The 26,383-nt window shown below is 42.2% G+C and overlaps 1 protein-coding gene across 2 annotated transcripts in view; it reads left to right on the top strand.

Annotated features, from left to right (window-relative positions):
* DENND2D (DENN domain containing 2D) overlaps positions 1-26,383 on the top strand; it is a 736,340-nt gene that overhangs the window by 695,833 nt on the left and 14,124 nt on the right. For both annotated transcript variants that reach the window (XM_085600175.1, XM_085600177.1), the window contains one exon: positions 2,664-2,903. In XM_085600175.1, coding sequence (XP_085456301.1) covers positions 2,664-2,903 — 240 coding nt within the window. The remainder of the gene's footprint in view (positions 1-2,663; positions 2,904-26,383) is intronic.

The following is a 26,383-nucleotide window of genomic DNA, read 5'->3' as shown; positions in this document are numbered from 1 at the left end:
TGTATGAATATTAAGTCTTATGTTGATCCACGAGTCTTAGACAAGGTTACTTATCTGGGAGTGCAGATTTGTGCTGGAGCTTCGACTACGGTAGAGGTTAACTGGCAGAAGCTGATACATGGGGTCCGTAAACAGTTGGATCAGCTAGAATGTTTACATTTGACACTGGTCGGCAGATGCAACATCTTGAAAATGATGGTATTACCTAAGGTGCCGTATCTTTATCGATGTCTACCATTAGAGATTACGTGTACACGTATCTCACAATTGCAAGCGATATGTATGAGGTTCATGTGGTCCCAGGGGAAAGAGCGACGGGCTAAGAAGTATATGATGCTGCCTAGGGCAGTGGGTGGATGGGCAGTCCCTGATTTTCTTCTGTACTACTATGTATGTATGTTGCAGAGAAAGAATGTTTTATTAACCGGTCAGGGACCCGTGGAGCCAGCACTACAACCTTCTATATACTCTCTGCTTTTAGGGACCGAAGCTAGGAATCGTCTTTTTATTGATATAGACTGGAACTACTATAAGCGCACTAGGTTCAAGGTGATAGCCGCTGCGTATAAGGTCTGGAAGGTAATAAGGAAGCAATATAATATCCGAAACGTGTCTATATATACCCCTTTAATCGCACCGGTATTGCACCCCAATATATGCTGGGATCACATTGTGGTTAACTGGCGTTTAAGAGGTTTAATAACAGTGGGAGATGTATATACATCAGATGGGTTAAAATCTTTCTCTCAACTGAAGAAACAATATCAGCTACCCACTTCGCACTTTTTTAAGTATTTGCAGATGTGTGAGTATTTTGTTAAACTGAATATTGTGAATGTGTCTAATCCTCTTATTGAGGCAAATAAAAAGTGTTCTCGTATAGGAGTATTATATAATATAATCATTGAGACAATGTCTAACGACTTGGAAACTCATCGTACGAGATGGGAAGAAAGATTGGGGTGCCCTGAAATACCGTTGGAGCTCTCGATTGAATTGGCTTGCCGTTTATTTATGTCTGCCAATCTCAAGGCACAACATTATAAGACTCTGTTTTATCTTTATCGCACGCCTGATAAAATTGCAAAGTGGGGTGGAGATCCAGATGGAAAGTGTTTCAGATGTAATACTCTACATGCTGATGTAACACATATTTTCGCCACTTGTGTTAAATTATCAGAATTGATCAGACATATAAGCAGGTTTTTATCTGAGATTCTTGGTGCTCCTATACAGTTGTCAATTAGTGAGATTCTGCTGGGTATAGACGCAGGTGGTGTGCGCACAGACCCTAGTAATGAAGTTAGGTATCTGATATTCATGGCAGCAGCAGTGCTTAGGATGTGTATTGCCTGAGCGTGGTTACAAACTGATGCCCCCCCAATTGATATGTGGAGAACTCGTTTTTTGTTCACGTACAATATGGAATACAATTTGTATACTTTTAAGAGGAGGCGGAAAAAGGCATTGGGGCAGCTAATATGGGGCGCCGTCAGTGCATATATGGACATGTAAGATGTTTTTTTGTTTTTTGTTTGTAATGAACGATATAATGGAATTATTTTATGTATTAGTAGTATAAGTTGTCTCACAGTTCGAAATCTGCTGAATACTATTGTAAATTTAAACTCTGCGAATTGATCCTGCATTGCATAATTAATTGAATGTTGTGTTATGTCTCTTCTTGTTTGTACCCGTGGTCTCTATTCAATAAAGAAATAAAAAAAAAAAAACAACCCCCAACCCAAATTCCCTTACCCATCCTAAACCCTAAAAATTCCCTTGCCAACCAGAGACCCTGATGCTCCCTAAAAATTCCCTTGCCACCCACACTCCCTTACCCACCCTAAGCCTTAAAATTCCCTTGCCACCCAAATAACTTACCCACCCTAAACTCTAAGAAAAAAATTACCTTGCCATCCAAAAACCATGCCATCCTCCCTAAACCCTACAAATGTCCTTGCCATCCAAAACCCCTTACCCACCCTAAACTCTTAGAATGCTCTTGCCAGGCAGAAACCCATACCCACCCTAAAAGTGCCTTTCCTACCCAAAAACCCATACCCACCCTAAACCCTAAGGAAAGATCTTTATGTATGTGTGTGTGTATATATGTATATATATATATATATATATATATATATATATATATATATATATATATATATATATACACATACAAGTATTTTGCAGGTATTTAGTAATATATACTATATATACATTTATACATTTACTTGTAAACCTTTATCACGCATATACCTTTACCATTCATGCCTTTACAACGAAATTTGTTGTAAAAGCATGTGTGATAAAGGCATATTCTTTTACAATCGTGCATGGTAAAGACGTATGCGTGGTTAGGCCTGCGTGGTAAAGGGATGCAGGGTTCAGCCGTTAAGGCTGTTTCCCATTCTAAGCATGTGAACCTTTAAAAAGAGTTTACTCTGAGTGACTATCTGTAGCCTGTTCTGGAAGGTGTCGGTGTCTTCCAGCTGAGAATAGCATTTACTTGTTGATATTGTGCGGAAATGAGACATGGGGGAGTGCTTGGGTTACAGAAATGGTCGTCACACTAGTTGAAATCATAAAAGACAACCCGTGAATATTCTTTGAGAAAGAAAAATTCCCACTGTGGATTTGATTTGTAATACTTTTTTTTCCAGCACCAGAGCAAGTGAACAAGAGTGTTTCAGATACCTTCATGCACTTCTTTGTCAGGACAGTTGGACATTACGCATCACATATCAAACGGAGTACAAATGAGCCACCCAGGTTCCAAGAAAAATCTTTCTGTCAAGATATAAAGTCCAAGTCAATTCGAAGATTTGTGAAGAAATTGGTGAAAACGCAGATGTTTTCAATATTTATACAGGAAGCAGAAAAAAGTTCGGCATCACAAGAAGGTAACCCTTATTTAGTGTGTGCATTGTCACCTACCCAAATTGTACTTTTTGTTGGGGAGTTCAATATAGCGAGAACTCGACCCGAAGGTATCAGAGCTCTTTACATGAGCACCAGTTGCGTTACAGACAGATACATTCATTTTTAGGTCGTGCCTGGGCAGCACATGCGCTTCTCCACGAGGTATGTTGTATTTAGGTAGGGACTTGAAGCTCCGCCCACTCTCCACCCACATTTTTTATTGGCTTGTCATTGTCCACTGTAAAATGTGGCTGATCCTTGGTCAAAAGGCGCAGTAGATCCTCCTTAGTACCGCCTTGTCTAATTGTGTAACCTCCCATGGCGACACCCCCTGTTATTTGTGTTGTTGTTCGATAGGCTTAAATTACAGCCACTGAGCACTATTTTCTTATATAGCTGTGTCCTGCCTAGCTGTTAGACCACATCCTTGTTTAGCTTGTAAGCCCTCTAAATACTTGATAGTGTGTTGTTTTGCGGTGCCTATCATGCATTTGACTTCCTCCTTTGGTGATTTCAGAAGCAAGTGAATGGAAACCACAACACTTGGTGCCTCTTGTAGAGAGGAGCAGAAAAGAGACATCCACCAAAAACCAGTGAATGTCCTGTGTGTTCAACTCTCATTTCCTTTTCTCTTTATGGGTAGAGAAGCTCTTGGTTTTTGGTTTCCAATGACTAAGCCTCAACAGGTTCTGCCATCAGAAACTTTTAACATGGCCCATCTAACACTGGGTGTCATAGTGGGTAGGCCTTTGTGATATTAGGTGATCATCCAACGTAAATATATTTTTTTCCTGTTTGTGATCTCTATGTAAGGTGTAAAGGTCACAAAGGGGATGAAATGCAACCAAAATGTTTCTGGCATGCAGGAAGACAAATCCATGTGTACCAGGGACATTTTTTTGTTTTTCAGAACCAAATCTCTGCTTTGGAGATTGTTAGTAGACAACAAATAAATTATAAACATGTCATGATGGCTCTGCCATTACATTTTTGCCGAAAACTGCACTTGTCATGTCGGTGAGACCACTTCTGGTGAGCATTTCCTCCCTCAACACAACATAGGGATTTTAAACTTTGGCAGGTGGGTTGCTGTGAAGCTCTTGCCAACTTTGTGGTTTAGCAGCTCAAAGTTTAAATCACCGATTCAATCTTTTAAAATATGTTCTTGCATTTTATGAAATGTTTTTCATAAGACTTTCATGTGGTGAGATACTTTTGATTACAGAAAAGAAGAGGAATTTATCTTTGCACTAACACTGTGATTCCAGATTGCTTCCATCCACTTCCACTTTATAACTGGGCCGTATTTTGCCTCCAAACCCTTATGTCTTATATATTGTTAGCCCCCAAGATAGTGAATGCATAAGTCCATAACGGCCGGCATTAAGGGCAGGTACAACAGTAGATGCAAAAGGCTCTAGCCACATGTAGATGTCCATTTCCTCCAAGAGGAGATAAGAGCACATTACATTACTGTTGGGCACGTCTGTTTTGAAAGGGGCAGTACATTAAAAATGTGCATTACAGTAATGTATATTGCTTTTCAAGAAGCAATACATTGAGCATAGTAGTGCACCTGGTGCAGAACAGTGCTCCTGTCAATAAAATTAAACAAACTTTGGCAAGCCAATCGTTCACACTCGTCTCTGTTGCCTGTACATGTGTATACACAGTTAAGGCATATGGAATGGCAAGGCCATTTGCAATGGACAGCCATCTTGAGATCGTTATTTTAAATACTTCATTACCGTTGTACCATTGCAAGATGGATGTTACGTTGCATATAAATGCCGGGTCTGGTGGCTTAATGGACTAATGTGTCCACTGTAGGGGCCTGTGATCAACCTAATTGTCACAGGTTAAAATTCCGGCAGATCCAGTCAGCCTTTCATCCTTCTGAGGTCGATAAAATGAGTACCATTGACCTGGGTAACAATAAGCATCTGTTATTCAGCACCAAGATACCCTTGGGTGAACATGCGCTTTACAAATAAATGTTAAGTTCATGTCAAGTCCATCGTGAAATGATGTAACAATTATAATGTACTCCAAATACAATACCAAGATGGCCTGTCTCTGCTATAGGCTTTGCCAGTTATTTAATCGCAATGGTACAAGTTGTGGCCGAGGCAATACTGGCAGGTTCTGACTTTTGTTCTGTCCCTTCTCCAATGACAGCCTAGACTCGGGGATCTGGGGGGGTAGAGGGCCTTAGAGATGGCAAAGCACCAATGACTGTCCTGGAAAAGAAGAAGCGTTGTGTACTCCAGTTTACTGCAAAAAGTGAAATGCCATGGAACATTCGAAAGGAAAATAAATCCCTGACTTTAGAAGTGGAAAAATATGTTCATCCTATTAAAAACAGTGTGAAACAAACACATAAAGCAGGAGGACCTTCTTCGAAACAAAAGCAGAGAATCGAAATTGGCGAGCAAGCCATCTAATCATAAACATTTGGCAAACCAAAATCCTACTCTAAATATATCTCAATCTACTGATTACAAAGTTGTCGCAAGACCGTAAAAGTACAGAGCCTGTAGTTAAGCATAACAATTTAGAATAAATCACAAATATGGTGTGTATAGTTTATCCAGGTTTGTGGAATGTCCTTTTTTTTTTTCTTTAGCCAAAGGCACATTCAAGTCTGTTCCAGAGTAGGACTGGCTCTTCAGACTTGAACCAAGGTATGCTTTTTGAATGACAAATGGCATGAACTAGTATTTGTGCTGTTTTCATCCTATGCTTAGTGTTGGAAACGGAGGTCTCTAGTTGGCAATGGTTTGCAACTTTGTCCAAGTAGGGACCCATCTTCATAGTCCGGGTTAAGGGAATTACACTCCTAAAATAACCTCTGCTCACCCCCTTGGAAGCTTGACACGAGCAGTCAGGCTTATCTCAGAGGCAGTGCGTAAATCATTTGCACATAACCAACAGTAGTACAGTGAAAACACTACAAATGGACACCACACCAGTTTAAAAAATATCCAATATTTGTATATATCCAAAACAAGACCAAAACGATAAGAATCCAACATACAGTACTTAAAAATATATACTTTGCAAGATAGCCTTAAAATTGCAGAAATACCTCAACAACACAGTTCTTATGAGTCAGTAGCTCTGTCCGGGGCTACCGCAATGCTGAAAACAACAGAGTCTAACAGTTCCAGCCGACTGCATCGGTACGGCCCAGCGAAAGCGCGGACAGACTCCTGAACAGTACTTTTCTTGTTGTGGCGGGCACATTGGTGCAAGCCTGTCGTGGCAACTGTCTCGGTTGCGTTGCAAAATGGATGCGGTGCAGTGCACGGTGCCCTCACGATGCGGTGCAGGCAGCGGCTCGGTGACAATCGTCCAGACGGCGTCAGTGAGACCAAGGCTTATGGTGCAGGGTGAGGCGGGGCAAGCGACAGAGCCGGTTAGCGGGGGTTGGCATCAGTCGGCCCAGAAGGCGGTGTGGGATGTGTGGCGGTGCATCATGAAACTTACGAGCGGTGCCCCCAGCCACGATGCGATCACGGGTGTTCGGAGTCCGCAGCAGCAGTTGCGTTGGTGAGACCAAGATGGCGACGTAAAGTGAAGCAAAGCGGTACAGAGTGCGGTGCCCACAGGTCACGGTGCATGCAGTGGTTTGGTGGTGGCAGCGTTGGTCATCATTCTTGGTAAGACCAGGGTTGCGGTGCGAGATGCGGACGGTGCCCTCTGCGGTGCCGTCAGGACACAGAGCCAGCTACGGAGTCGTTTGCGTTTCCCTTCTCTGTGGTAACTGAAACAGCGGTTCCAGAAGTGGTACCCAGAGGTTGAAGAAATCTTTGCAGTCCCTTAGTCTTCCGAACAGGAGGCAAGCTCTACTTCAAGCCCTTGCAGATATTCAGCACAAGTAAAGAAAGTTCAGTCCAGTCCTTTAGCTGCCTAAGGCAGAAGCAGCAACTGCAGGCCAACTCAACAAAGCAACAACACAGCAAAGGGGCAGTACATCTCCTGGCAGCTCTTCAGCTCTTCTCCTGGGCAGGTTCCTTGATTCCAGCGAGTTCTAAAGTTCTGGGGCCTAGGCCCCAATATTTATACTCCAAATTCCTTTGTTGTCTCAGGCACAGAGTGTCTGTGCTTAGTCCAAACCAGTTTGGTCCTCTCTGGCCCAGCTCCCCAGCAGGAGGCGTAGACAGCATTGTCTACAGCAGACCAGGCCCATTCAGCTGCAAAGAAATCTCCTCCCACTACTCTAAATTCAGCCCAGGTCTATTCAGCCCAGCCCTGACTCATCCAGGAAAGGCAGGACACACCTCGATTTCCCCCCCCACCCCTCACCCCGGTGCTGTCCGAAGAAAATGCACATCCCCATCCCCTGTCACTCCAAAGCCAGACAGTCAATCCACAAACCCGGCAGAGGCATACAGAATGGCTAAGCAATAAAATACCTTACTGTCTAAAAGGGGCATTTTCAAACACAGAACATAAAAATCATCTTTACTAAAAGATGCATTTTTACATTCTGAGTCAAGGCATGCCTAACTCTATTTTTTATCTTATCCCAATGGGAAGTTATATTTATAAGATGTTATAAATAAACTCCTATTCTACCTCATGAGACAGATAGCCTTTCCATAATCAAAATCGAAATGCACTGTAATTCACTACCAGGACATGTCCGACACATCAGAACATGCCCTACCTTTAACATACACAGCACCCTGCCCACAGGGGTATCTTGGGCCTACCTTGGGGGTGACTTATAAAAGGGAAGATAAGGGCCTGGCAAGTAGGTGCACTTGCCTAGGCGACATGGCAGTTACCAACTGCGCACAAACTCTGCAGTGACAGGTCTGAGTTACTTTTACAGGGCTACTTCTGTGGGTGGCACAATCAGTGCTGCCGGCCCACTAGCAGCATTTGATTTACAGGACCTGGCACTGTAAGTGCACTGTACTATGGACTTACTAGTAAATCAAACATGCCAATCATGGAAACACCAATCCATAACACAATTTACAACAGGAGCACTTGCACTTTAACACTGAGCAGCAGTAAGAAACTGTGCAGAGACACTAAACCAGCAAAAACAGAGTCAAAACCAGGAGATTCAGAAAGCAAAAAGACAGGGGAAACACTCCAAAATATGCCAAGTCTAACACTCATAGATTCAAATGAAGCTTAAAAAAACTTTTGTTGATCATTGGTGTAATAAAAAGTTAGATTCTCCCAAAAAAGACTTTTATATGGGCTTATAATTTTGAAGGCCTGCACCCACATCAATAAATGCCACCTGTTTTGATCACAAGCACCACGAAAAAACGTATTTTTTTAATCTTGTGCCAAACGCCAACCCTTCTCAATTTTATAGTACTCGGAAGTGGTCATTTATAAAAAGAAAGCACTTCGTTATGCCCAAAAGAAGCACTGTCATTTATTTATCAAACTGATGATATTGTGTCATATTGGGTCTTTCAACTGCTTTCTGGGTTGTATAATCTAATTCAGTTTTAGGAGACATTTTATTTATAGAGTTTCATATTTCACTGTGGCGAATAAGGATATTTTGGATGAGTAGTTTCCAGGCCTTCGGCCAATGAAGATCCACAGAATGGGCGTGAAGTAGTTGAAACATCTAGCAGAGAGGAGTTGAGAAGATCCACAGAATGGGCGTGAAGTAGTTGAAACATCTAGCAGAGAGGAGTTGAGAAGATCCACAGAATGGGCGTGAAGTAGTAGGAACATCTCCTAGCAGAGAGGAGTTGAAGAGAAAGTACAGATTGATAGAGAGAACTGTACATATTTTTTAGTTTGGTGGCGAGATAGCTCTATTAATTCAACACTCGCTATTAGCATCTTCTGTGACCTGCACTTAACAATTCAATTTCCCAAAGGGAACAGCAGCCTAACTTGTTCTTGTAAAACTGAGTATTATTAAATTGGGTAATAGTAAGAACGAAATTGCAATATTTAACAAGGATTGACAATGCCAATAGGACTGGCTTATGAATAAAAGTGGCCTTTGTCTTATTAATGGGTCTAGGCGCTCAATAAGACAGTATGCATGCACTTGTCTTTAAACTCCCCTGATTCATTCTTGCATTCACCCTCTAACACTTCTACAATAAAACCTCCAGATTCAACGTAAGATATGCAAAATACATTAAAAGAATACAAGCAGGAAAAAAATGTAAACATGCCGGACACCAAACATGGGGGCCGATTACGATGGCGGAGGGACCGCCAGCTGTGCAGTGGCGGTCCCTCTGCCATCTGACTCTCATTTCCCCCCGCCACATTAGGATGGCAGGGGGAATCGCTGCGCGACCGCGGTAGTCGCAATGACCGCTCTCCACGCTTCTGCCACAGGCAATTGGCACGATTGCCTGGCGGAGCGGTCAGCATGTGTAATATGGTGGCGGTGCCTAGCAGGCACGGCCCGCCAGATTACAATGCTGACGTCAGCCAGCCTTTCCATGACGGTGGAACCGCTATGGAAAGGCTGGCGGAGGCTGTATTCGGGGGCCCGTTGCGGGCCCCCTCTCTGTGGGGGGAAGGGTGTTGGTGTACTGGGGGGTACCCATGGTACCCCATTTCCATGCACAAGGTGGCAGGCACCACACGTTGCCTGCCACCTTGTGCATGGAAATGCACGACATGGCCATTTAACACTGCGGCGGGTGCTGCAGCCTGCAGCACCCGCCGCAATATTAAATTGCTGGATGCGGCCGCCACGGTGGCGGTCGCATCGTGATTTGGGGTGCGGGACCGCTGCCTTACAGGCGGGTGGTTCCGATCCTGCTACGATGTCGTAATCAGCCCCATGGTGAGCACATGCTTGCAATAATGAAAATTACAGATGTTCTTCTTGCAGTGATATTGCACATACTCTAATCGCTGTATTAAAGTTTAGTGTGGCCTCAACATTTAGAGCCAATGTGTAGGCCATGTTGCAGTGGTAAAACAATGATACACTATGGACAACAGCTTTCCAAAATGATTGATCGCTTTAGTGTTAATGGCCTTGCGGGATGTGGGGTGCTGCAAATCAAATGAGTGGCAACTAAGTAACCCATTAGCACTGCCTGCTGTAGTATTATCTTAATAAAAAATTAATAGAAAGAGTAAAAGCAAACAAATTAAAGGGAAACTATAAAAGGAAAAAACAAAAGGACAGAAATATTCGCCCTGCACTGAAGCGCAAAGTTTTCGTTAGATGTGCATATGTGATCAGAAAATGCTGTCTTTCAGATGGCAAAGAGGGCCAATGACTGATGTAGACTGAAACACTACCTCATGCAGTAAGCTGTCACGGATGGAAGCATAGTGTAAATGACACTCAGACAAATCAATGGCAGAAAAGAGCAGACCAATAGCTCCTCTATGTATCGATCTGGATATACATTTGTATATATGGATGCAGATATTTAATAATGTTTCCTAATTACAAGATCTTGTAGACAGCTAAGCCTGTCAGGCATTCCGAAGAGATTCTAACAAGAATTAGGTTGCAAATCCTCTACCCCTAGGGTTTGTCAAAGGGGTTTCTTAACACCAAAATCCTTCCCTACAAATGTAATCTAAGATGTGCACCTTTAAAGACTATTGACTTTAACCGTTGTTACATAGTAAATAAATCCGGCCTACTGCTTTTGTTGTAACAGTTCATAATAAACAGATCAGACCTATGACATCTGGCATACCTGTCACAGTGCACCACTCAGATCTATAGCTGTTATTTTTCACTTGTTGCCATAATCAGCTCAGCCCTACTGCCCTAAGGGTAAGCTTTCTCACAGGAAAAACCATTAAAGGATTTGCAGTCAAAACGTTGTGGAAAAAAAACAACTGAAAAAGGTAGTGTCAAAAATGTTGTTAACTGAAACAATAGAATGAAAAAAGTTGTGGTTACAAACAAATGAAAAAATGTTGTGCCTTATAGGGCAAAGGTAAGTGCACTGGGGCCATGGGCAAGGGGGCATCCTCTAGCTAAAGTAGAATAGAGCATATACTGTGAGGGGGTAGTAAAGATGTTTTAGAATTCAGTGAAGGATAGTGTTAAGGGTTACTAAGTAGTTGGTAGGGTTCGGGGACAGCTAGTGTGAAGAGGTAGTTATAGACTTTTAGGGTTTTAAGGAAGGTTAGCACTAAAGGGTGGTTCAGGGGTTTTTAGGGTTCAGCGATGAGTAGTGTGAAAGTGTAGTAAGGGGTTTTTAAGGTGCAATAAAGGGCAGTGTTAAGGGTAAATAAGTGTATTTTAGGGTTCACGGAAGGGCAGCAAGAAGGGCACGTAAGGAGTTTTTAGGTACAGCGAAGGGTAGCATAAAGAGGTATCTGGGGTCATGGAATGGTGTATAAATGGGCAGTAATGGTTTTTAGAGTTCATAGAAGGCTACCATTTAGGTATTACAATGGGTTATTAGTGTACAATTAGATAAAATAAAGAATATGTGTAATAAAAACAACTTTTAAAATGTAATATTAATGGAACGATCAAAGGTATTAATGAGGGATGCAACCATATTCCTCAACAGTTTCTACTCTATTTTAATGTAGTTGATGTTTTAAAAGTGGAGTTTTTTACATACGGCCCATCAGCTATACAGTCATAAAAATTACACAAGTTTACAAAGTTTCAACTAGCAAATCAAAACTCTATCTGTCCTAAAGGATAGGTTTTTTCTCATAGTGCAAATCTTCTTTGCCCAATGTTGCTCAGAGGGGGTACTCAACACAAAAAAGCTTTGCCTACTAAGGTAATTTGTGGGACTACTTGTAACAAAATACTGGTTTACAGCTTTCAGCACCGCGTATTAACAATCTATCCTTAATGGCCTATTGACTTTACCATATGCCTTGCACAGTAAATGCTAACATTTCATAATAGATATGATCAGATCTATAGCATTGAACATAACTTTTCCCAGTGCAGCAATCAAGCCTATAGCTTGTCGCCATAACCAACTCAGGCCTACTGTTTTGAGCATAAGCAAAATATTTGAGCATAGGCATTCCCTCAAGGCAACCATCAGGCGCACAGTTACAAAATTAGAAAGGTATACAAAGTTACAAGAGGCTAGGAAAAATACTATCTCTCCCAAGAGGACCGAACAAGGATTCTCACGGAGCAAATCCTCTGTACTCCCGATTTGTCAGAAGCAGTAACCAACACCAAAACTTTTGCCTACTACAGTAATCTGTGAGAAAAAAAATCCTTTTCTGCAGGCTCTCATACAGAGTAATAACAGCCCACCTTTAAATGGGTTCATGTTTAATATGCTTTTCACAATAAAACATAAGGCCTATTGCCTGTATCAAAAAATTTCAGCCAGGCTATAGCCATGATCATTGGCTTGCCACCAAGACCAGCAGACCCTGCTGTATTGAGTATTTGAGTATAAGCTTTGCTACATGCCAAAAGGTGCACTTAAAGCTCTCTTTTCAGTGAAAGCACACAAATTCAGCCCTATCAAATACTGTACATGTAGGTGAAGCCATAACCTCCAAGTAGTACACTAACATTCCTTTTTTTTTTATCACATAGGATCTGGTGAAAGTTGAGCTGTCAAGCTAGAACTAAAAAGGCTAAAAAACTTGTATGAAGCGTTATATAAAAAAACAATGTATTGTTATGTAGCGCAACCGAAAACTGAGTTACATCCGTGATCTTTTGTGTATAGGACTTCTAAATGGAATGACAGCAATTGATCCACAGAAAAGGTAATATACACACAGTAACCTTATGTAGCAACGCCTAGATTTAAACAAGTTGATGTACATTTTTTTATATCCCAGAATTGGGTGTAGGCCTTTTCAGACAAATGCTAGGACAGACAACCATCAAGGAAGGACACAAGGGCATCCAGTATTGAGCTGACACTCTGGTATGAAATCCCTGAGTGACTCCCCAGAGGCAAATGTACCACACATGCTGTGAGATTTATGGCGTTCATCACAACTGGAAGTGCAGCAGGCGCAATGAGTTCTGCAGCTGGGAAAGCATGGTACCGTCCTACCCCTTCATCAAATACCCCATAGAAGCCTTAATTCTGGTTGGAGGTTGACATGTATACACCTTCACTAGGGAGAATCAACTTCATATCAAGAATTTTGAAGCATGCTGGGGTTGAATACGCCCTCATCCCGCACTAATTTAATTGGAATCCAATGCGTTGCAGAAAAGAAATCAGGTGTTGGGGTCCCATATTCATTCTTATTGCAGGGTTTTACTGTAATATTGAGGGTACCATTAGTAGATTCACCCTCAGAACCTGACACCTTGTTAGCTGCGGGGTCGTGCTTGAATGGTTTTTGGTCTCTGTGGTTTTTTTTTTTTATATAGCCATGCAGGAATGTGGTCAGCAGACCACAACATGGCTGATACCAAAAGATGAAGTACTTTAAAGACAGAAAGGAAACAAGTTCTCCAAATGTATTAAAACATTGCAGAGGTACATATGCAATGATAGATGGCACGCACAGAGTACTCAGTGGAACACTAGTTTTACAGACGTGGACCCACATTAAAACAAGCATCGCACATGCCAGCAGGGCTGGCTCATGAATGAAAGTGACTTCTGTGTCATTGATTGGTTTAGACATTCAGTAGGTCATCATACATGCACTCTGTCACTCATCTTTGCATCCATTCATCCATCCACTGATTCATACTTGCATTCACCCTCTAACACAACCACAATAAAACACACAAACTCAACAGCATATGCAACAAATTAAAATAATACAGGTAGAAAGCAAAAAAACGCTGCTGTCTGAGAACGGCAGGCGTATGCATGCAATAACAAAACTAAACATAGCAGCAGGTGTCCGTCTTGCAAAAGTTTTGTAAATAGTCTATTGTTGTTTTCAAGTTCAAGCATGGTCGCCACATTTAGAACCAATGTTTTGGCTATCTTAGAATGGTAAAACAACGGTACACTATAAACAACAGCATTTCATAATGGTCTCCTGGTTTAGAGAAAGGGGCCACGTGGGATGCAGTGACCTGCAGATGAAATGAGTGGCACACAAGCGACCCATTAGCAATACCTGGGGAAGTGTAGTATTCTGTTAAGAAACATTAAAATAAGAAGAGGAAAAGCAAGGAAGCTAAGGTAAAACTACAAAAGGAGAGAATGCCATACCAAAGGACTAACCAACCAGCCCTATCTCTATGGCGGAATTTAAAGGTTTTTCCCCGGACAAAGACGCACACATCGGCAAGTTAAATTCCTGTTTATTCTTGCAGTAAACACCGAAGGTCGCACCGGAATCATCCAGCCAAATGCGTTTCGGGCTTACCAGCCCTTGATCATTGTCCAAAGCGTGACAACAGCAGAGGTAATTACAGGCATTCATTGTCTCATTAAATGCTTTTCCGCCCTGGCTGGGCCTCAAGTGAGTCAAGGTGCATCATGGTAAACATAGTCCTGGCCGTATTAAATGCAAAAGAAAGGTTTGTCCCCGGACAAAGACGCACACATCGGCAAGTCACATTCCTGTTTATTCCTGCATTAAACGCCGAAGGTCGCACCGGAATCATCCGGCCAAGCGCGTTTCGTGCTTCCCAGCCCTTGATCACTGGCCAAGGCGTGACAACAGCAGAGGTAATTACAGGCATTAATTAAAAAACTTTGTTTATTAACATTTTCATTTGTATACAACTAACGGTTCACGGCATGGACAATGAATAGTACACTGTTGCAGTTCTTACACTATGTTCCCACAGCACCGAGCACGTACAGCAATGACAGATCAATAGTATTTCTTGCTTTTCCTCTATGTAGGTTGCACATTTCATACATTTCCTTGAGGTTTACACAACAAGTGTCCATTCCGAGAAGGTTCATAATTGTCCCGCATTTCGGAGGCCATTTTTGAGATGTGTGTGTAGGCACAACTAACTAAGCGCATTGGTGATTAATGGTTACCCCCCCCCCCCCCCATCTGTGAGGTCTGAAGAAGATAATTCATGAGAGGATCCCATATATCTATGCTGCTTTGCTCTAGTCTAGACAGTATGTCATGTCCTTAATCCATTCCTTAAATTTGGAGGCCCTACCTCTCCCCACCTGCAGGCTACCCTACATTTTGCCAATAGCAGCCCAAGCGACACAAATCGTCTGATAGGCAGTGCAATTTTATTGGTGTAGCCCAACAGCCCAAATTACAGGCATTAATTGTCTCATTAATGCGTTTCCACCCTGGCTGGGCCTCAAGTGAGTCAAGGTGCATCATGGTAAACATAGTCCCGCAATTCATATATATATTGGATGCATGTATTATTTAATGATTTTCTCATTACAAAATTATGGCAGAGAGGATGAAGAGCTCCTAACGTGAATTATTACAGTGCAATTCTTCTCCCTCTATGGTTTGTCAGAGGCACTAACCAACACCAAAATCATTCCCTACAAAGGTAATCTGTGACATTTAATGTAACAAAATACTTATATGTAGGCTTTAGTACAGAGATACAACAATCCAACATTTTAATGCCTTTTGACTTTAATATATACTTTTCACCATCAATATGTCAGGCCTAATGTGTTTATCATAACTTTTCATCATAGATCAGATCTATGGCAACAGAAATATTTTTCCTAGTAACCGAGTCATGTCTGTAGCTGTAATCATTGGCTTCTCACCAAAACCAACTGAGACCTCCTGTACTGAGCATAAGCTTTCCCACAAGACAACAATTAGGCATACAGTAATAAATATAGTGTAAAAAATTACAGTTGGCACAGCAAAACAGATTCTCTTCTAGGAGGGGCTTACAAGGATTCTGACAGTAAAAATAGTCTATACCCACGGTTTGTAAGAAGGGTTAACCAGCACCAAAAACCCTTGCCTAGTGTGGCAATCTGCCAGATACTGTGTAACACAATGTGTGTCTCTAGGCTTTAGCACAGGGAAATAACAATCTTCCTTTAAATGCCTATTGACTTTAACATATGCATGTCAGAATCGGTATGGCAGGCCAACTGCCTATAACATAATTTTTCAATATAAACAATCTGACCTATAACTTTTACCATTGGCTGATCACCAAACCCAGCTCAGACTTACTGTGTTGGTTCAAAAGCCTTCCCACAAGTCAACCGTCAAGTATACCGTGATAAAATTACAAATCTGTACAAAATACAGTTGTCAAAACAATACAAATGTCCTAATATTAGAGCCTAATAAGGATTACCATAGTGCAAATTGTCTGTCCTCGTGGTGTGTTCAGGAGGATCATCAACATCAAAACCCTTGCCTATTACAGCAATCTGCAAGATTTCATGGAACAAACTACCTGCATGCAGCTTTAGCACAGTGTAATAACAATCCACCCTTGAAAGCCTATTGCCTTTTACGCATCATTTTCACAATAAGTAAGCAATGCCTTATTGCTTTGTCATAACTTTTCATTAAAACAGATCACACCAGAGGAATCTGACATAACTGTTCCCAGTGAACTGATCAGGTTTCTATTCTTTACCAGAAGCTCGACACTGTATACAACCCAGGCCTCTTGAAGTGTGCATACATTGGCAATCATCAGGCATACATATATAAAATTACAAACATGTTTAAAATGTAAGTTGGCAAAACAGTATACAAACCGGCTCAATAGGGCCTAACAAGATTCATCAGAGTGAAATGCTATTTCCAGGGTTTGTCAGAGTGCGAAGCTAACACAAAAACCATTGCCTACTCTAGTGATCTGTGTAATTGCATGTAAACAAATACCTTTCTACAAGCTGTACCATAATGTGATAATAATCCTCTGTTTTGGCTTTGCCGTATGCTCTTCACAGAAAATAGGCCAGACCTACTGGTTTTGTAATTATTTTTCATAATGAACAGGCCAGACCAATGGTATCGGGCATAACATTTCCCTCCACACCAGTGCCTAATTTGTAAAAAAAAAAAAAAAAGAAATTAAGTGCCAGGGCTCTTGTCAGGAGACCAAACATTGCGCCTGCCATGTAGCCAGTGATAGTAACAACACAACTACTAACCATCACACTCCTACAATTGCGACAACTCAGATTAATTCAGGCCCCCAAGTCTATAAGAATGGCTTGGACGGCAGGCAATAGTAATTTTTAATGTATATTGATTTAATATTTAACTGTTGTTGTGGTCATCTCTAAATTAGGCAGACCATGCCACTTTGTAGCAGACTGTCACAAGCCCCGGTGTTAACAATTAAGTGCCAGTACTGAGCACCGGAAGTCACCGGCTCAAATTAAGCACTGCTGCACACAAAGCCTATAGGTGTTATTGTTGGCTTGTCCCCGTTACTAAAAAAGGCTTCTGAACTGAGGATAAGTTTTCTCACAAGGCAACCATCAGGCATACAGTCATAAAATTGCAAATGCTTACAAAATTACATATGGCAAAGTAAAATATTATCTCTCCTAACGGGGCTAAACAAGGCTTCTCACAGTTAAACTTTTCTACTATACCATACCATATGTATGCGATTCCATGTAGGCTTGAATTTGGAGTAATACAAATCCACTCTTAAATACCTTTTAACTTTAACATATGCTTTTCACAATCAGTATGTCAAGCCCCACTGCCTTTAGTAACTTTTCATAATAAACAGTCAGGCACATAGCTTTTATCATTGGCCGGTCACCATAACCAACTCAACCTTATTGTACTGAGTGTAAGCTTTTCACAAGGCAACCATTCGGTACACAGTACTAAAGGTGCAAATGTATACAACATTTCAGTTGGCAGCACAAAATACTATCACTCCTAGTTGAGCCTAACAAGAAATATTGTAGTGAATATCTTATTTCCAGAGTTTGTTCAGCTGACTAACCCACAAAAAATATCTCTTGCATACTGCAGTAATCTCTGAAACTCCATATAATAAAATCGCTGCATTCAGGCTTAGGCACAGTGTTATAACGATCCATCCTTGAAAGCATATTGTTTTAACAGATGCTTTTCACAATAAATATTAGGGATAGTTCCTTTATAATAACATTTAATAATAAGCAGATCACTCTTCTAGCCATGGTCATTGGCTTGCCTCCATAACCAATTCAGTCATGCTGTATTGTTATAAACGTTCCTACCAGCTTAAAAAGACAAGAGAAGCAGTCTTGTTAATGGAAGCACCTAGATCATCCATTCAAATCTTGTACTCAGGGGAACCAACATTTAGATGGAGCCTAAGCCCCTTTCTTAGTTGAACCCTGAAAGCTCTTTTCTGGAGATCACATAAGGTCAGGCAACAGTTTCACCGTCAAGTCAGACCTTAAGATCCATGTATACTAGCGTGGCCCTGTGCTTCCAAACACAAAACTGCACTCTGAAGTTTAAAGTCAATTACTGCTCTCCACCCACTTGTGCTACTGACAGACAAAAACAAACATGAAATTATCCAGTTTTCTTAGACACTTTGATAGCATTACAGTGCCATGCGTGTGACCCTGAAAGTTAAAGCTCAGACAGCCTTACTCTTGCTGGCTCAGGCAGCTGAATAAACAAAATGATTGCAGCTGCACATAGGCAAAGCACTTTGTCTGTGGAAGAACACAAGGTCTGCCCAATAAAAACATGTACTCCTGGCTAACAACATGGGCAGATCCAAAGCCCTCTCCTGCTGGTGTTTCTTAAAGCCCTTTTAAGGTTGTTGAATATAATGTCTGATGACACCTATGCTGTCAAGCCAGACCTAAACATAGGAGAGAAATAGAGGAAGGGCCATGCAATCCCTTAAATAGAAAAGTGTAAGTGTATTGCCCATAGATGCATGCAAAAGAAACAACCATTGGGTCCCGTTTTGCTGATCACTTGTTTGTTTTTATTGCAGAATATGGCACAAAATAAAACATTTAAAATGCTGCGCCCAAAAATAAGAACTTTAACTAAAGTAGCTGTTTTGATAGTGATTTTATTTAAATAACAAACCTTTCAGTTGTGCCATGAGTTTTATTATTTATTAAGGTTACAGGAATAATTCACCACTAAACCAAACACACAAGTTGCAGGCATCTATAACCTTACAGTGTCACTTAAACACGTTATAATAGAAACTTTAAAAGGAGGCAGAAAATATATTACTATCTAACTGTGCATCTAAAGTGCAAGCAAAATAAATAGCCAGATATAAAATAAAAAAAATAAAGCACACTTTGAAACAGGTGTAGCAATAAGAGCAAGGAACTATTTTTGGTGGATGTGAACAATGTGCTTAGGCTTTGTGCAGAGACTCAAAGTGAAGGGAGCCAGTGGGTATAGTGGGCTCACCCTTTGCATTTCCCAGTCAGCAAGCTACATGTGATCAGAAACAAAATGCTAATGACAGTTTAACAGACCAATAGATGAAGCTCACTGACCAAAAGGCCCTCCTCTGTATGTATGTATAGGGTGTATTAATGTTTTTTGAAAAACATTAGTCTGATGAGACAGCCAAAGCTATCTCAAACTAGACCTAAAATAGGTTCCCTAATGACAGCAGAGGAAGGATACAGCTTATCCATTCAGAACGCTGAGATAGAAATGCTGGAATACGTGCCAAACACAAAAATAGGGATAAAGTCCTTCAAATTCAATTCAGGTAATTGAAATAGATCAGACTATCATCCAGGCATGAGCAAAGGACAGAACCAATGTGCACTCTAAGTATATTTATTGGTTTTAAAGTTGTCTGTGAAAGACAGCTAAAGTTGTCTGTGGCAAGATCGAAAAAAGGAGTGCTGAACTTGGTCACACAATTATCTTAGTTTATCACCAGAGCAGAGTGTGGGGAAAAAGGCAGAATTCTGCTCAATGGGAAGACATTAAAAAAGTAGACGTTGTTGCTGAACATAGGAAAACTGTTCCTGTTCAGATTGCTCAAACTTTCTTGACCGCAGGATCTTTTGGGATGGTCTTGGTTGTTGTGGATTTGTTCCCAATAGCCAGTCACCACGGTCTAACCAATGAGACCCATTCAAATTGGATAAGAGAGTCAAGCACAGACTGTGCTTAAAACTAACCCTGGGCATATTTCGCGAAGTAGCGCTACGCATAGCTACGCAAAGTGCACTTCGCACTACGTGAGCTACGTGTAGCACTTCGCGAACTGCGTAGTACCCTGTTCGCACTGTGCAAGATGCCGTTTTCAATGATTGCACAGTGCGGACAAGCATCCGGCACTGTGCAATCATTGAAAACGGCATCTTGCACAGTGCGAGCTGTAGATTTCTGCCGCTCAAGTAGATTTTTACTCGAGCTGCAGCTGTTTCAACGCAGACTGGTAATTTCTCATCGCGAGCGGTCACAAGCATACGCGACCACTCGCAATGAGAAACCTGACCTCCCCACGCTGAGAATCTCGCCGGGAGGTTGATTTTCCACGCTCGCAATCGGCAACTTGATGTTGCCGATCGCGAACGAGGAAAAAGTCTCGCCGGGATGTCATTTTGCTTGCTCGCGGTCGCCAACTTGACGTTGAGGACCGCGAGCAAGCAAAAAATGACAGCTGCGCTACGCTACGGGTGTTTGCACTGTGCTACGTGCAATTCGCGTAGTGCGAAGTAGCGCAATCTTCGCAAACTACGCGAGCGTAGCGTAGTGCTTTGCCCAGGGTTCCTTAAAACATTGTGATTGGCCTCTGGGTTACCATTTAGAATTCCCATTTCCCAGCATTCTCATTCCATCACTAAATGTTCATTATTGATATAGGAGTCGGCAATCTCACAGCAGTTTGTGGCCCACTGTAAGAAGTGGAAGTAAGTCCTGGAAATTCCACCCTTCCTCCTGGGGAAATCCAGTTAAAGAGTCTTTGAATTGAAATCAGAGTACAATACAAGGCAATTCTACTTAGATAAATAGCACATCAGCTATCATGAGAGGTCTTCAGTCTTGTGTTCTCCACAGATAATTCACAAATTTTCAAAATATCTTTTGATCGCCTCTTTCACCATCTGACATAATAACAGACCCTAAATATTTAGAGTTTCAAAAGAAACAGCATAGTGGGACAGAAAAAGGCTCTGGTATTTTGCCCAGAGGGATTAAATGGACCCAAACCAATATCCCACTGTTGCTCCATGTTCAAACCTTAGCCAAACACCAGCACCAAGGAGGATGTCAGTCGCTTATAAGGTTTGTGGAGGAGGGCCCACAAAATGGGGTAATCTCAACCTTCATGGCCCAGTTGCCAGCTGCCATTTCATTTATGACTCTGCTGTGTCATTTTTTGTGGTCGAGAACGTTCCTCTAAACTAGCAGCTCTTCGCTTGACATTTTTGATAGGGGTTCTATTTTAATATTAGATCTGACTCGTGTTAGACTCCGATAATATTTTGTTGAGTTATTCATGTATTGTAACTTGAACTTTTCCATAAACACTAATGTGCTTTCTTGAAACAGAAAACATTTTCAGAAAAAAGATGCCTACCTAAAGCCTATATTTCCTGTCTTTTTTTGCAGATAAAATTAAAAATTCAGCATGCTGTAAAGTGTAAACTGATTTAATTCTATTTTAAATGCAGATGGAGTCAGATAGGCGTTTCATTGACAAGTCCTCACTACCCACACGCACACACACATTCATATGAGGAAGTAAAATCGACCTCCATACCACCACTCCCAGGCCCTTTTGATTGACTCGACCCTGTGCACCAAACACAGGTTTATGTTCACACATCCGCACATAAGACCTCACATATATCTATATTTAAAACTCTCAGGAGACCACAGATCCATCTGGCTATGCATAAGCATAGCATGTATCCCATTCACACTCTAAACCCGTACAGTCCAAATGTAGGGCACAACTATGGCTCACTGAAAAGCAGGGTATACATTAACTCTAGTTACATATATTCAACCACACTGTCCTCACTCCTACATGCCCTAGCCTAGATGCTCACTCGCAATAATGAGTCAGATGGGGAAACGTTAATATTTTTCAGTGGCTGTTTATTTCGGAAGTGGGTAGTGGGCATTTATCAATGATGCATAATTCCTTATAGAGGCATTGGATGAATTTCTAAGATGGACAATTAAATGTCAGGCTGAGCCCGTGAGAAGGGAGCAGCCAGAAGTGAGAAGCCAGCTATCTGAGAAATGCAGACGTGGTGGCAATCGCTGTAGGCCAATGAATGTAGGAATAATTACTCATTATAAGTAGTTGCTCCCCCTTGGGCCAAGTGATCCACCCTGTGTTGCTATCCACCAGTTTTCATTTTCTGCACATCGCCCAGCTATAGCCCGCCACAGTACCTTGTGCTCAGCAATGTCTTTATATCTTCTGTGCTTCTGCACCTGCTGAAGATAGCCTCCAGGACACAGAGAGAGCCTCAGGGAACCTGCCTGGCAATGCATCTGTGAGGCCTAGTCCCTGACCATCCTGCACTTTGACCCACTCAGGTCTGATCACTCCTATCTAGCTGGGGCAGTGGCCTATCAGGGTCCCTCCCGTCAATGATGCTTCCAGGTACCTACCACCTATGTCCAGCATGGCAGTGTAGACATCTTGAAAGGCTGCCTTCCGGGTCACTGTCTACGAGTGCACTCTTCCCAGAGACTAGTTCACATAGTCAATCCGACAACTAACAGCCCTTGCAACATTATGACATTACTTTGGAGGAGTTACTTTGTTAACTTCTTCCAAGCCTCCAAACACATCAGTTGACTCCTACATAACTGGAGGGAGTGTGATCGGCCTTACATGTCAACCAGTAGATAAATGCAAGTCATATGCATTAGTTTGCAATGCAAAGATTTACATAGTTTTTGTTTTGAAGAATAGGGTTCAGTAATCTTACATGTTTATCAACTTTCCCCTTATTTAATCACTCAAACAAAATGTTTTATCTTACATTTGTATTACAGTGGAGTAGAGTGGAGTTGTGAATAGTGGAGTGGTGTAGAGTGAGGTGATATGGAGTGTTGAGTGGTGCATAGTGGAGGGACTGAGAGGGAAGGGGTGTAAAGTGGAGTAGAGGGGCATATAATGTTGCGGAGCAATGTGTTTTATAGTGTTGTAGAATGAAGGGGCATAAAGTGGCATAATGTAAAGTGTTGTAGAGTGGAGTAAAGTGTCGTGGAGTGGTATAGAGTGAATTAGAGTGTCACAGAATGGAGTAGAGTGTCATAGAGTTAAGTAGCGTAGAGTGGAGCAGTGTGGCCTGGAGTGAAGTGGCTTAGATAAGCATACAGTATGCTATAGAGTGGGGTATAGTGTAGTGGTGTTGTGTCGTAGAGTGGAGGGGCCTGGAGTGGAGTAAAGGGAGTGGAGTGTCATAGAGTGCAATGGAGTTGTGTGTCATAGAGTGGAGTATTGTGGACTGGAGTGTCATACAGTACCATGGAATAGATTGGCTTAGAGTGAAGTGGCATAGATTCGAGTGTCATAGAGTGGAAAGGCATATTGTGTAGTGGAATGGAGTGGAGTGGCAAAGAGTGCCAGAGTGGAGTAGTTTTATGGAGTGTCAGAGAGTTGAGTGGCGTAGAATAGCGAGAGTGGCATAGAGTGGAGTGGTGGAGAGTGGCATAGCATGTCATAGAGTGGATTGGCCTAGAGTGAAGTAAAGTGTTGTGGCATAGAGTAGTGTAGAGTGACCTAGAGTGAAGTAAAGTAGATTGTCGTGGAGTAGAGTGGCCTAGATTGAAGTGCCGTAGAGTAGTGTGTGGAGCGGCGTAGAGTGTTGTAGAATGGCATAGAGGGGAGTAGAATGTTTTAACCCCTTCTGTGCCACGCACTTTCCCCCTCCTGTGCCGGGCGTTGTATTAGTGGGTGGGGTTCATGACGAGATAGTCTCGTCATGGGCACAGCGCGACCGTGCTCCATGACGAGACTATCTCGTCATGGGCACTGAAGAGGTTAATGTGTCATGGAGTAGAATGGACTGACATAGAGTATTGTAGAGTGAAGTTGCGTGTAGTGGAGTATGCATGGTATAGTAGTGCACTGCCACTATGGACAGCACATTTTCAATTGAAATGGCCAGTAAATTTACACAGACATATAGTTTTACCGATAAAACTATACAGCGCAGAAACGATAATGTGTGGAAATTATTTGTTTTGATCATATTCAAATATTTGTTTCTACTACACTTCAGAATTACAAAACAACTTCTTCATTCTTGCTTTTTAGCGCAGTTCATTTAAATTATGTTGTGTGCTTAGAAAAATATAACATCCAACAGCCTTTTCTCTCACAAGGGTACACATCAGCTTTGTCACATAAAAATCCTCAGAGACAGAAACGTAAACACCAGCTTCCTCAGAAGACAGAGCCTGACATTTGACCTCTGTCTTTGAATGCACAGCAAATGAGACAAGATAAGAACAACATTTAAATGCTTGTTTACAGTAAGCAAGCACTCGTGGACGAATACAAGGAGCGATGGTAATTTCTAAAGCGGACTCCACCCGGCTAGAATCGATTCTCCCATGTGACTGGTCTGATCACTACATTATCACCTTTCACATCAAGGAAGTAGTTAAATTACTCTCTGTCCAACCGACGAGAACGAAAATCTGGAAGAGGAGCCTAGAAAACATCAATCCGGCCGACCTTGCATCCGCTAGTCGCATCCTCACGCCAGCTACGGTTGGATCAAACGATGTACAGGATCTGACCAATCACTACTTTAACGGTATGAACAGGGTTCTGGACACCCTAGCCCCATTACAATTAAAAAGAGTCACCGAAAAGAATTCAAACCCCTGGTATGATGGCAGACTAAATGAAGACAGAAGAGCACTGAGAGCAATTGAAAGACAATGGAGAACAGCCCCATCCACTGCCCACCTCCAACTACTAAGATGCACCAGAAATGCCTACTACAGAAAGATTCGTCGCTCTAAAGCTGACTTCATTGGTGTACAACTAGACCAAGCCAAGAATCGCCCCAAAAAATTGTTCGAAATAATCAATAATCAGTCTAAGGGTGGCCCCCACTCCCCCCAAGCCAATCCAGATTCAATCCCCAACTGTGAGGATCTTGCCTCCTTTTTCACAACAAAGACTGACAAATTAAAGACAGACCTACTTAATGACTATCAACCATTACCGATACACACTCAATCCCCTCACGGTCCTCCCAAAGTACCCCGTGTATCGGTCCCATTATACACGACCTCAAGAACAATGCCTCCTGGACTACCTTCAACCTCTACAGCGAAGAAACTATCCTAAACACGCTCACCACTCTGAATCCTTCCAACCACTTCACAGACCCCCTTCCAGCATCCCACGCAAAGACCTTCATGCCACTGCTAGTGCCCCTGTGGACTAGAATCATAAATTCTTCTCTCTTGCAAGGAACCATCCCTGACATCCTCAAAGCCGGTCAGGTAACCCCCATCCTTAAAGTCTCAGCGGACCCATCAGACCTAAACAACTATCGACCAATATCCAATATCTCAACCTTGGCCAAACTTCTTGAAAAATGTGTCCACATGCAGCTTAGTAAGCATATAGACCACTTCAACCTGCTCGACCAATTCCAATCAGGCTTTCGATCAGGGCACAGTACCGAATCAGCCATGACCCACATAATTGATGACGCATTACAAATACTGGATCAAAACAAAGCATGCTTGCTAATCTTACTTAACCTCTCCTCAGCGTTCGACACTGTCAAACATGACAATCTACTGAACCTCATGAAGCATAGAATGGGGCTATCCGGAACAGTGTTAAACTGGTTCACTTCCTTCCTCCAAAACAGAACACAAAGATTCAAGACCAACAAATCTTTATCCAACCCCACCCCAGTCACCTTAGGAGTACCCCAGGGCTCTTCCCTCTCCCCGACACTCTTCAACCTGTTTATGGAACCACTCACAGAGCTTCTCAGCCACGAAAATATCCAATACCACATGTACGCAGATGACACACAACTCTACATTAAGATCCAATCTCTCGACGACATCAAGTCCCTGAACTCTTCGCTCCAAAAGACACAGACATGGCTTGCTAAGAATCATCTAAAGCTAAACACACTAAAAACAGAATTCCTCCTAATTGCTCCCCCCAACCAAACAACGACCATCCGTGAGTGGATGAAGCATCTAACTGCACTCGACGGTCAACCTATCGTCATTGATTCCGCTAAATCTCTAGGAATAACCCTGGATAATAAGCTAAATATGCAGAAGCACATCAGCACTGCAACAAAAGGAGCAAACTTTCAGATCAACACGCTGAGAAAATTGAAACCCTTCATTCCAGCAATGGACTTCAAACAGGCGGTTCAATCCCTAGTAATTCCCAGAGTTGACTATGGGAGCGTCGCTCTCTGTGGTCTCCCCAAGGCAACGACCGCCCCTCTCAGAGCATCAATCAATACAGCCGCCAGACTCGTTACAGGCACTAAAAGAAACTGCCACATTTCCCCTGACCTACATGCCCTAAACTGGCTACCTTTTGAGGCCAGGATCCAGTTAAAAATCGCCTGTATGACTCATAAGGCACTACACCACAAAACCCCTAGGTACCTAGCCGAAAAACTGGTATTATCAGGTGGTAACAGAT

This window comes from Triturus cristatus, chromosome 1_2, assembly GCF_964204655.1.
Source record: "Triturus cristatus chromosome 1_2, aTriCri1.1, whole genome shotgun sequence".
Lineage (NCBI taxonomy): Eukaryota > Metazoa > Chordata > Amphibia > Caudata > Salamandridae > Triturus > Triturus cristatus.
The sequence above is the reverse complement of the archived record's forward strand: the minus strand, read 5'-3'. Positions and strand labels throughout refer to the sequence as shown.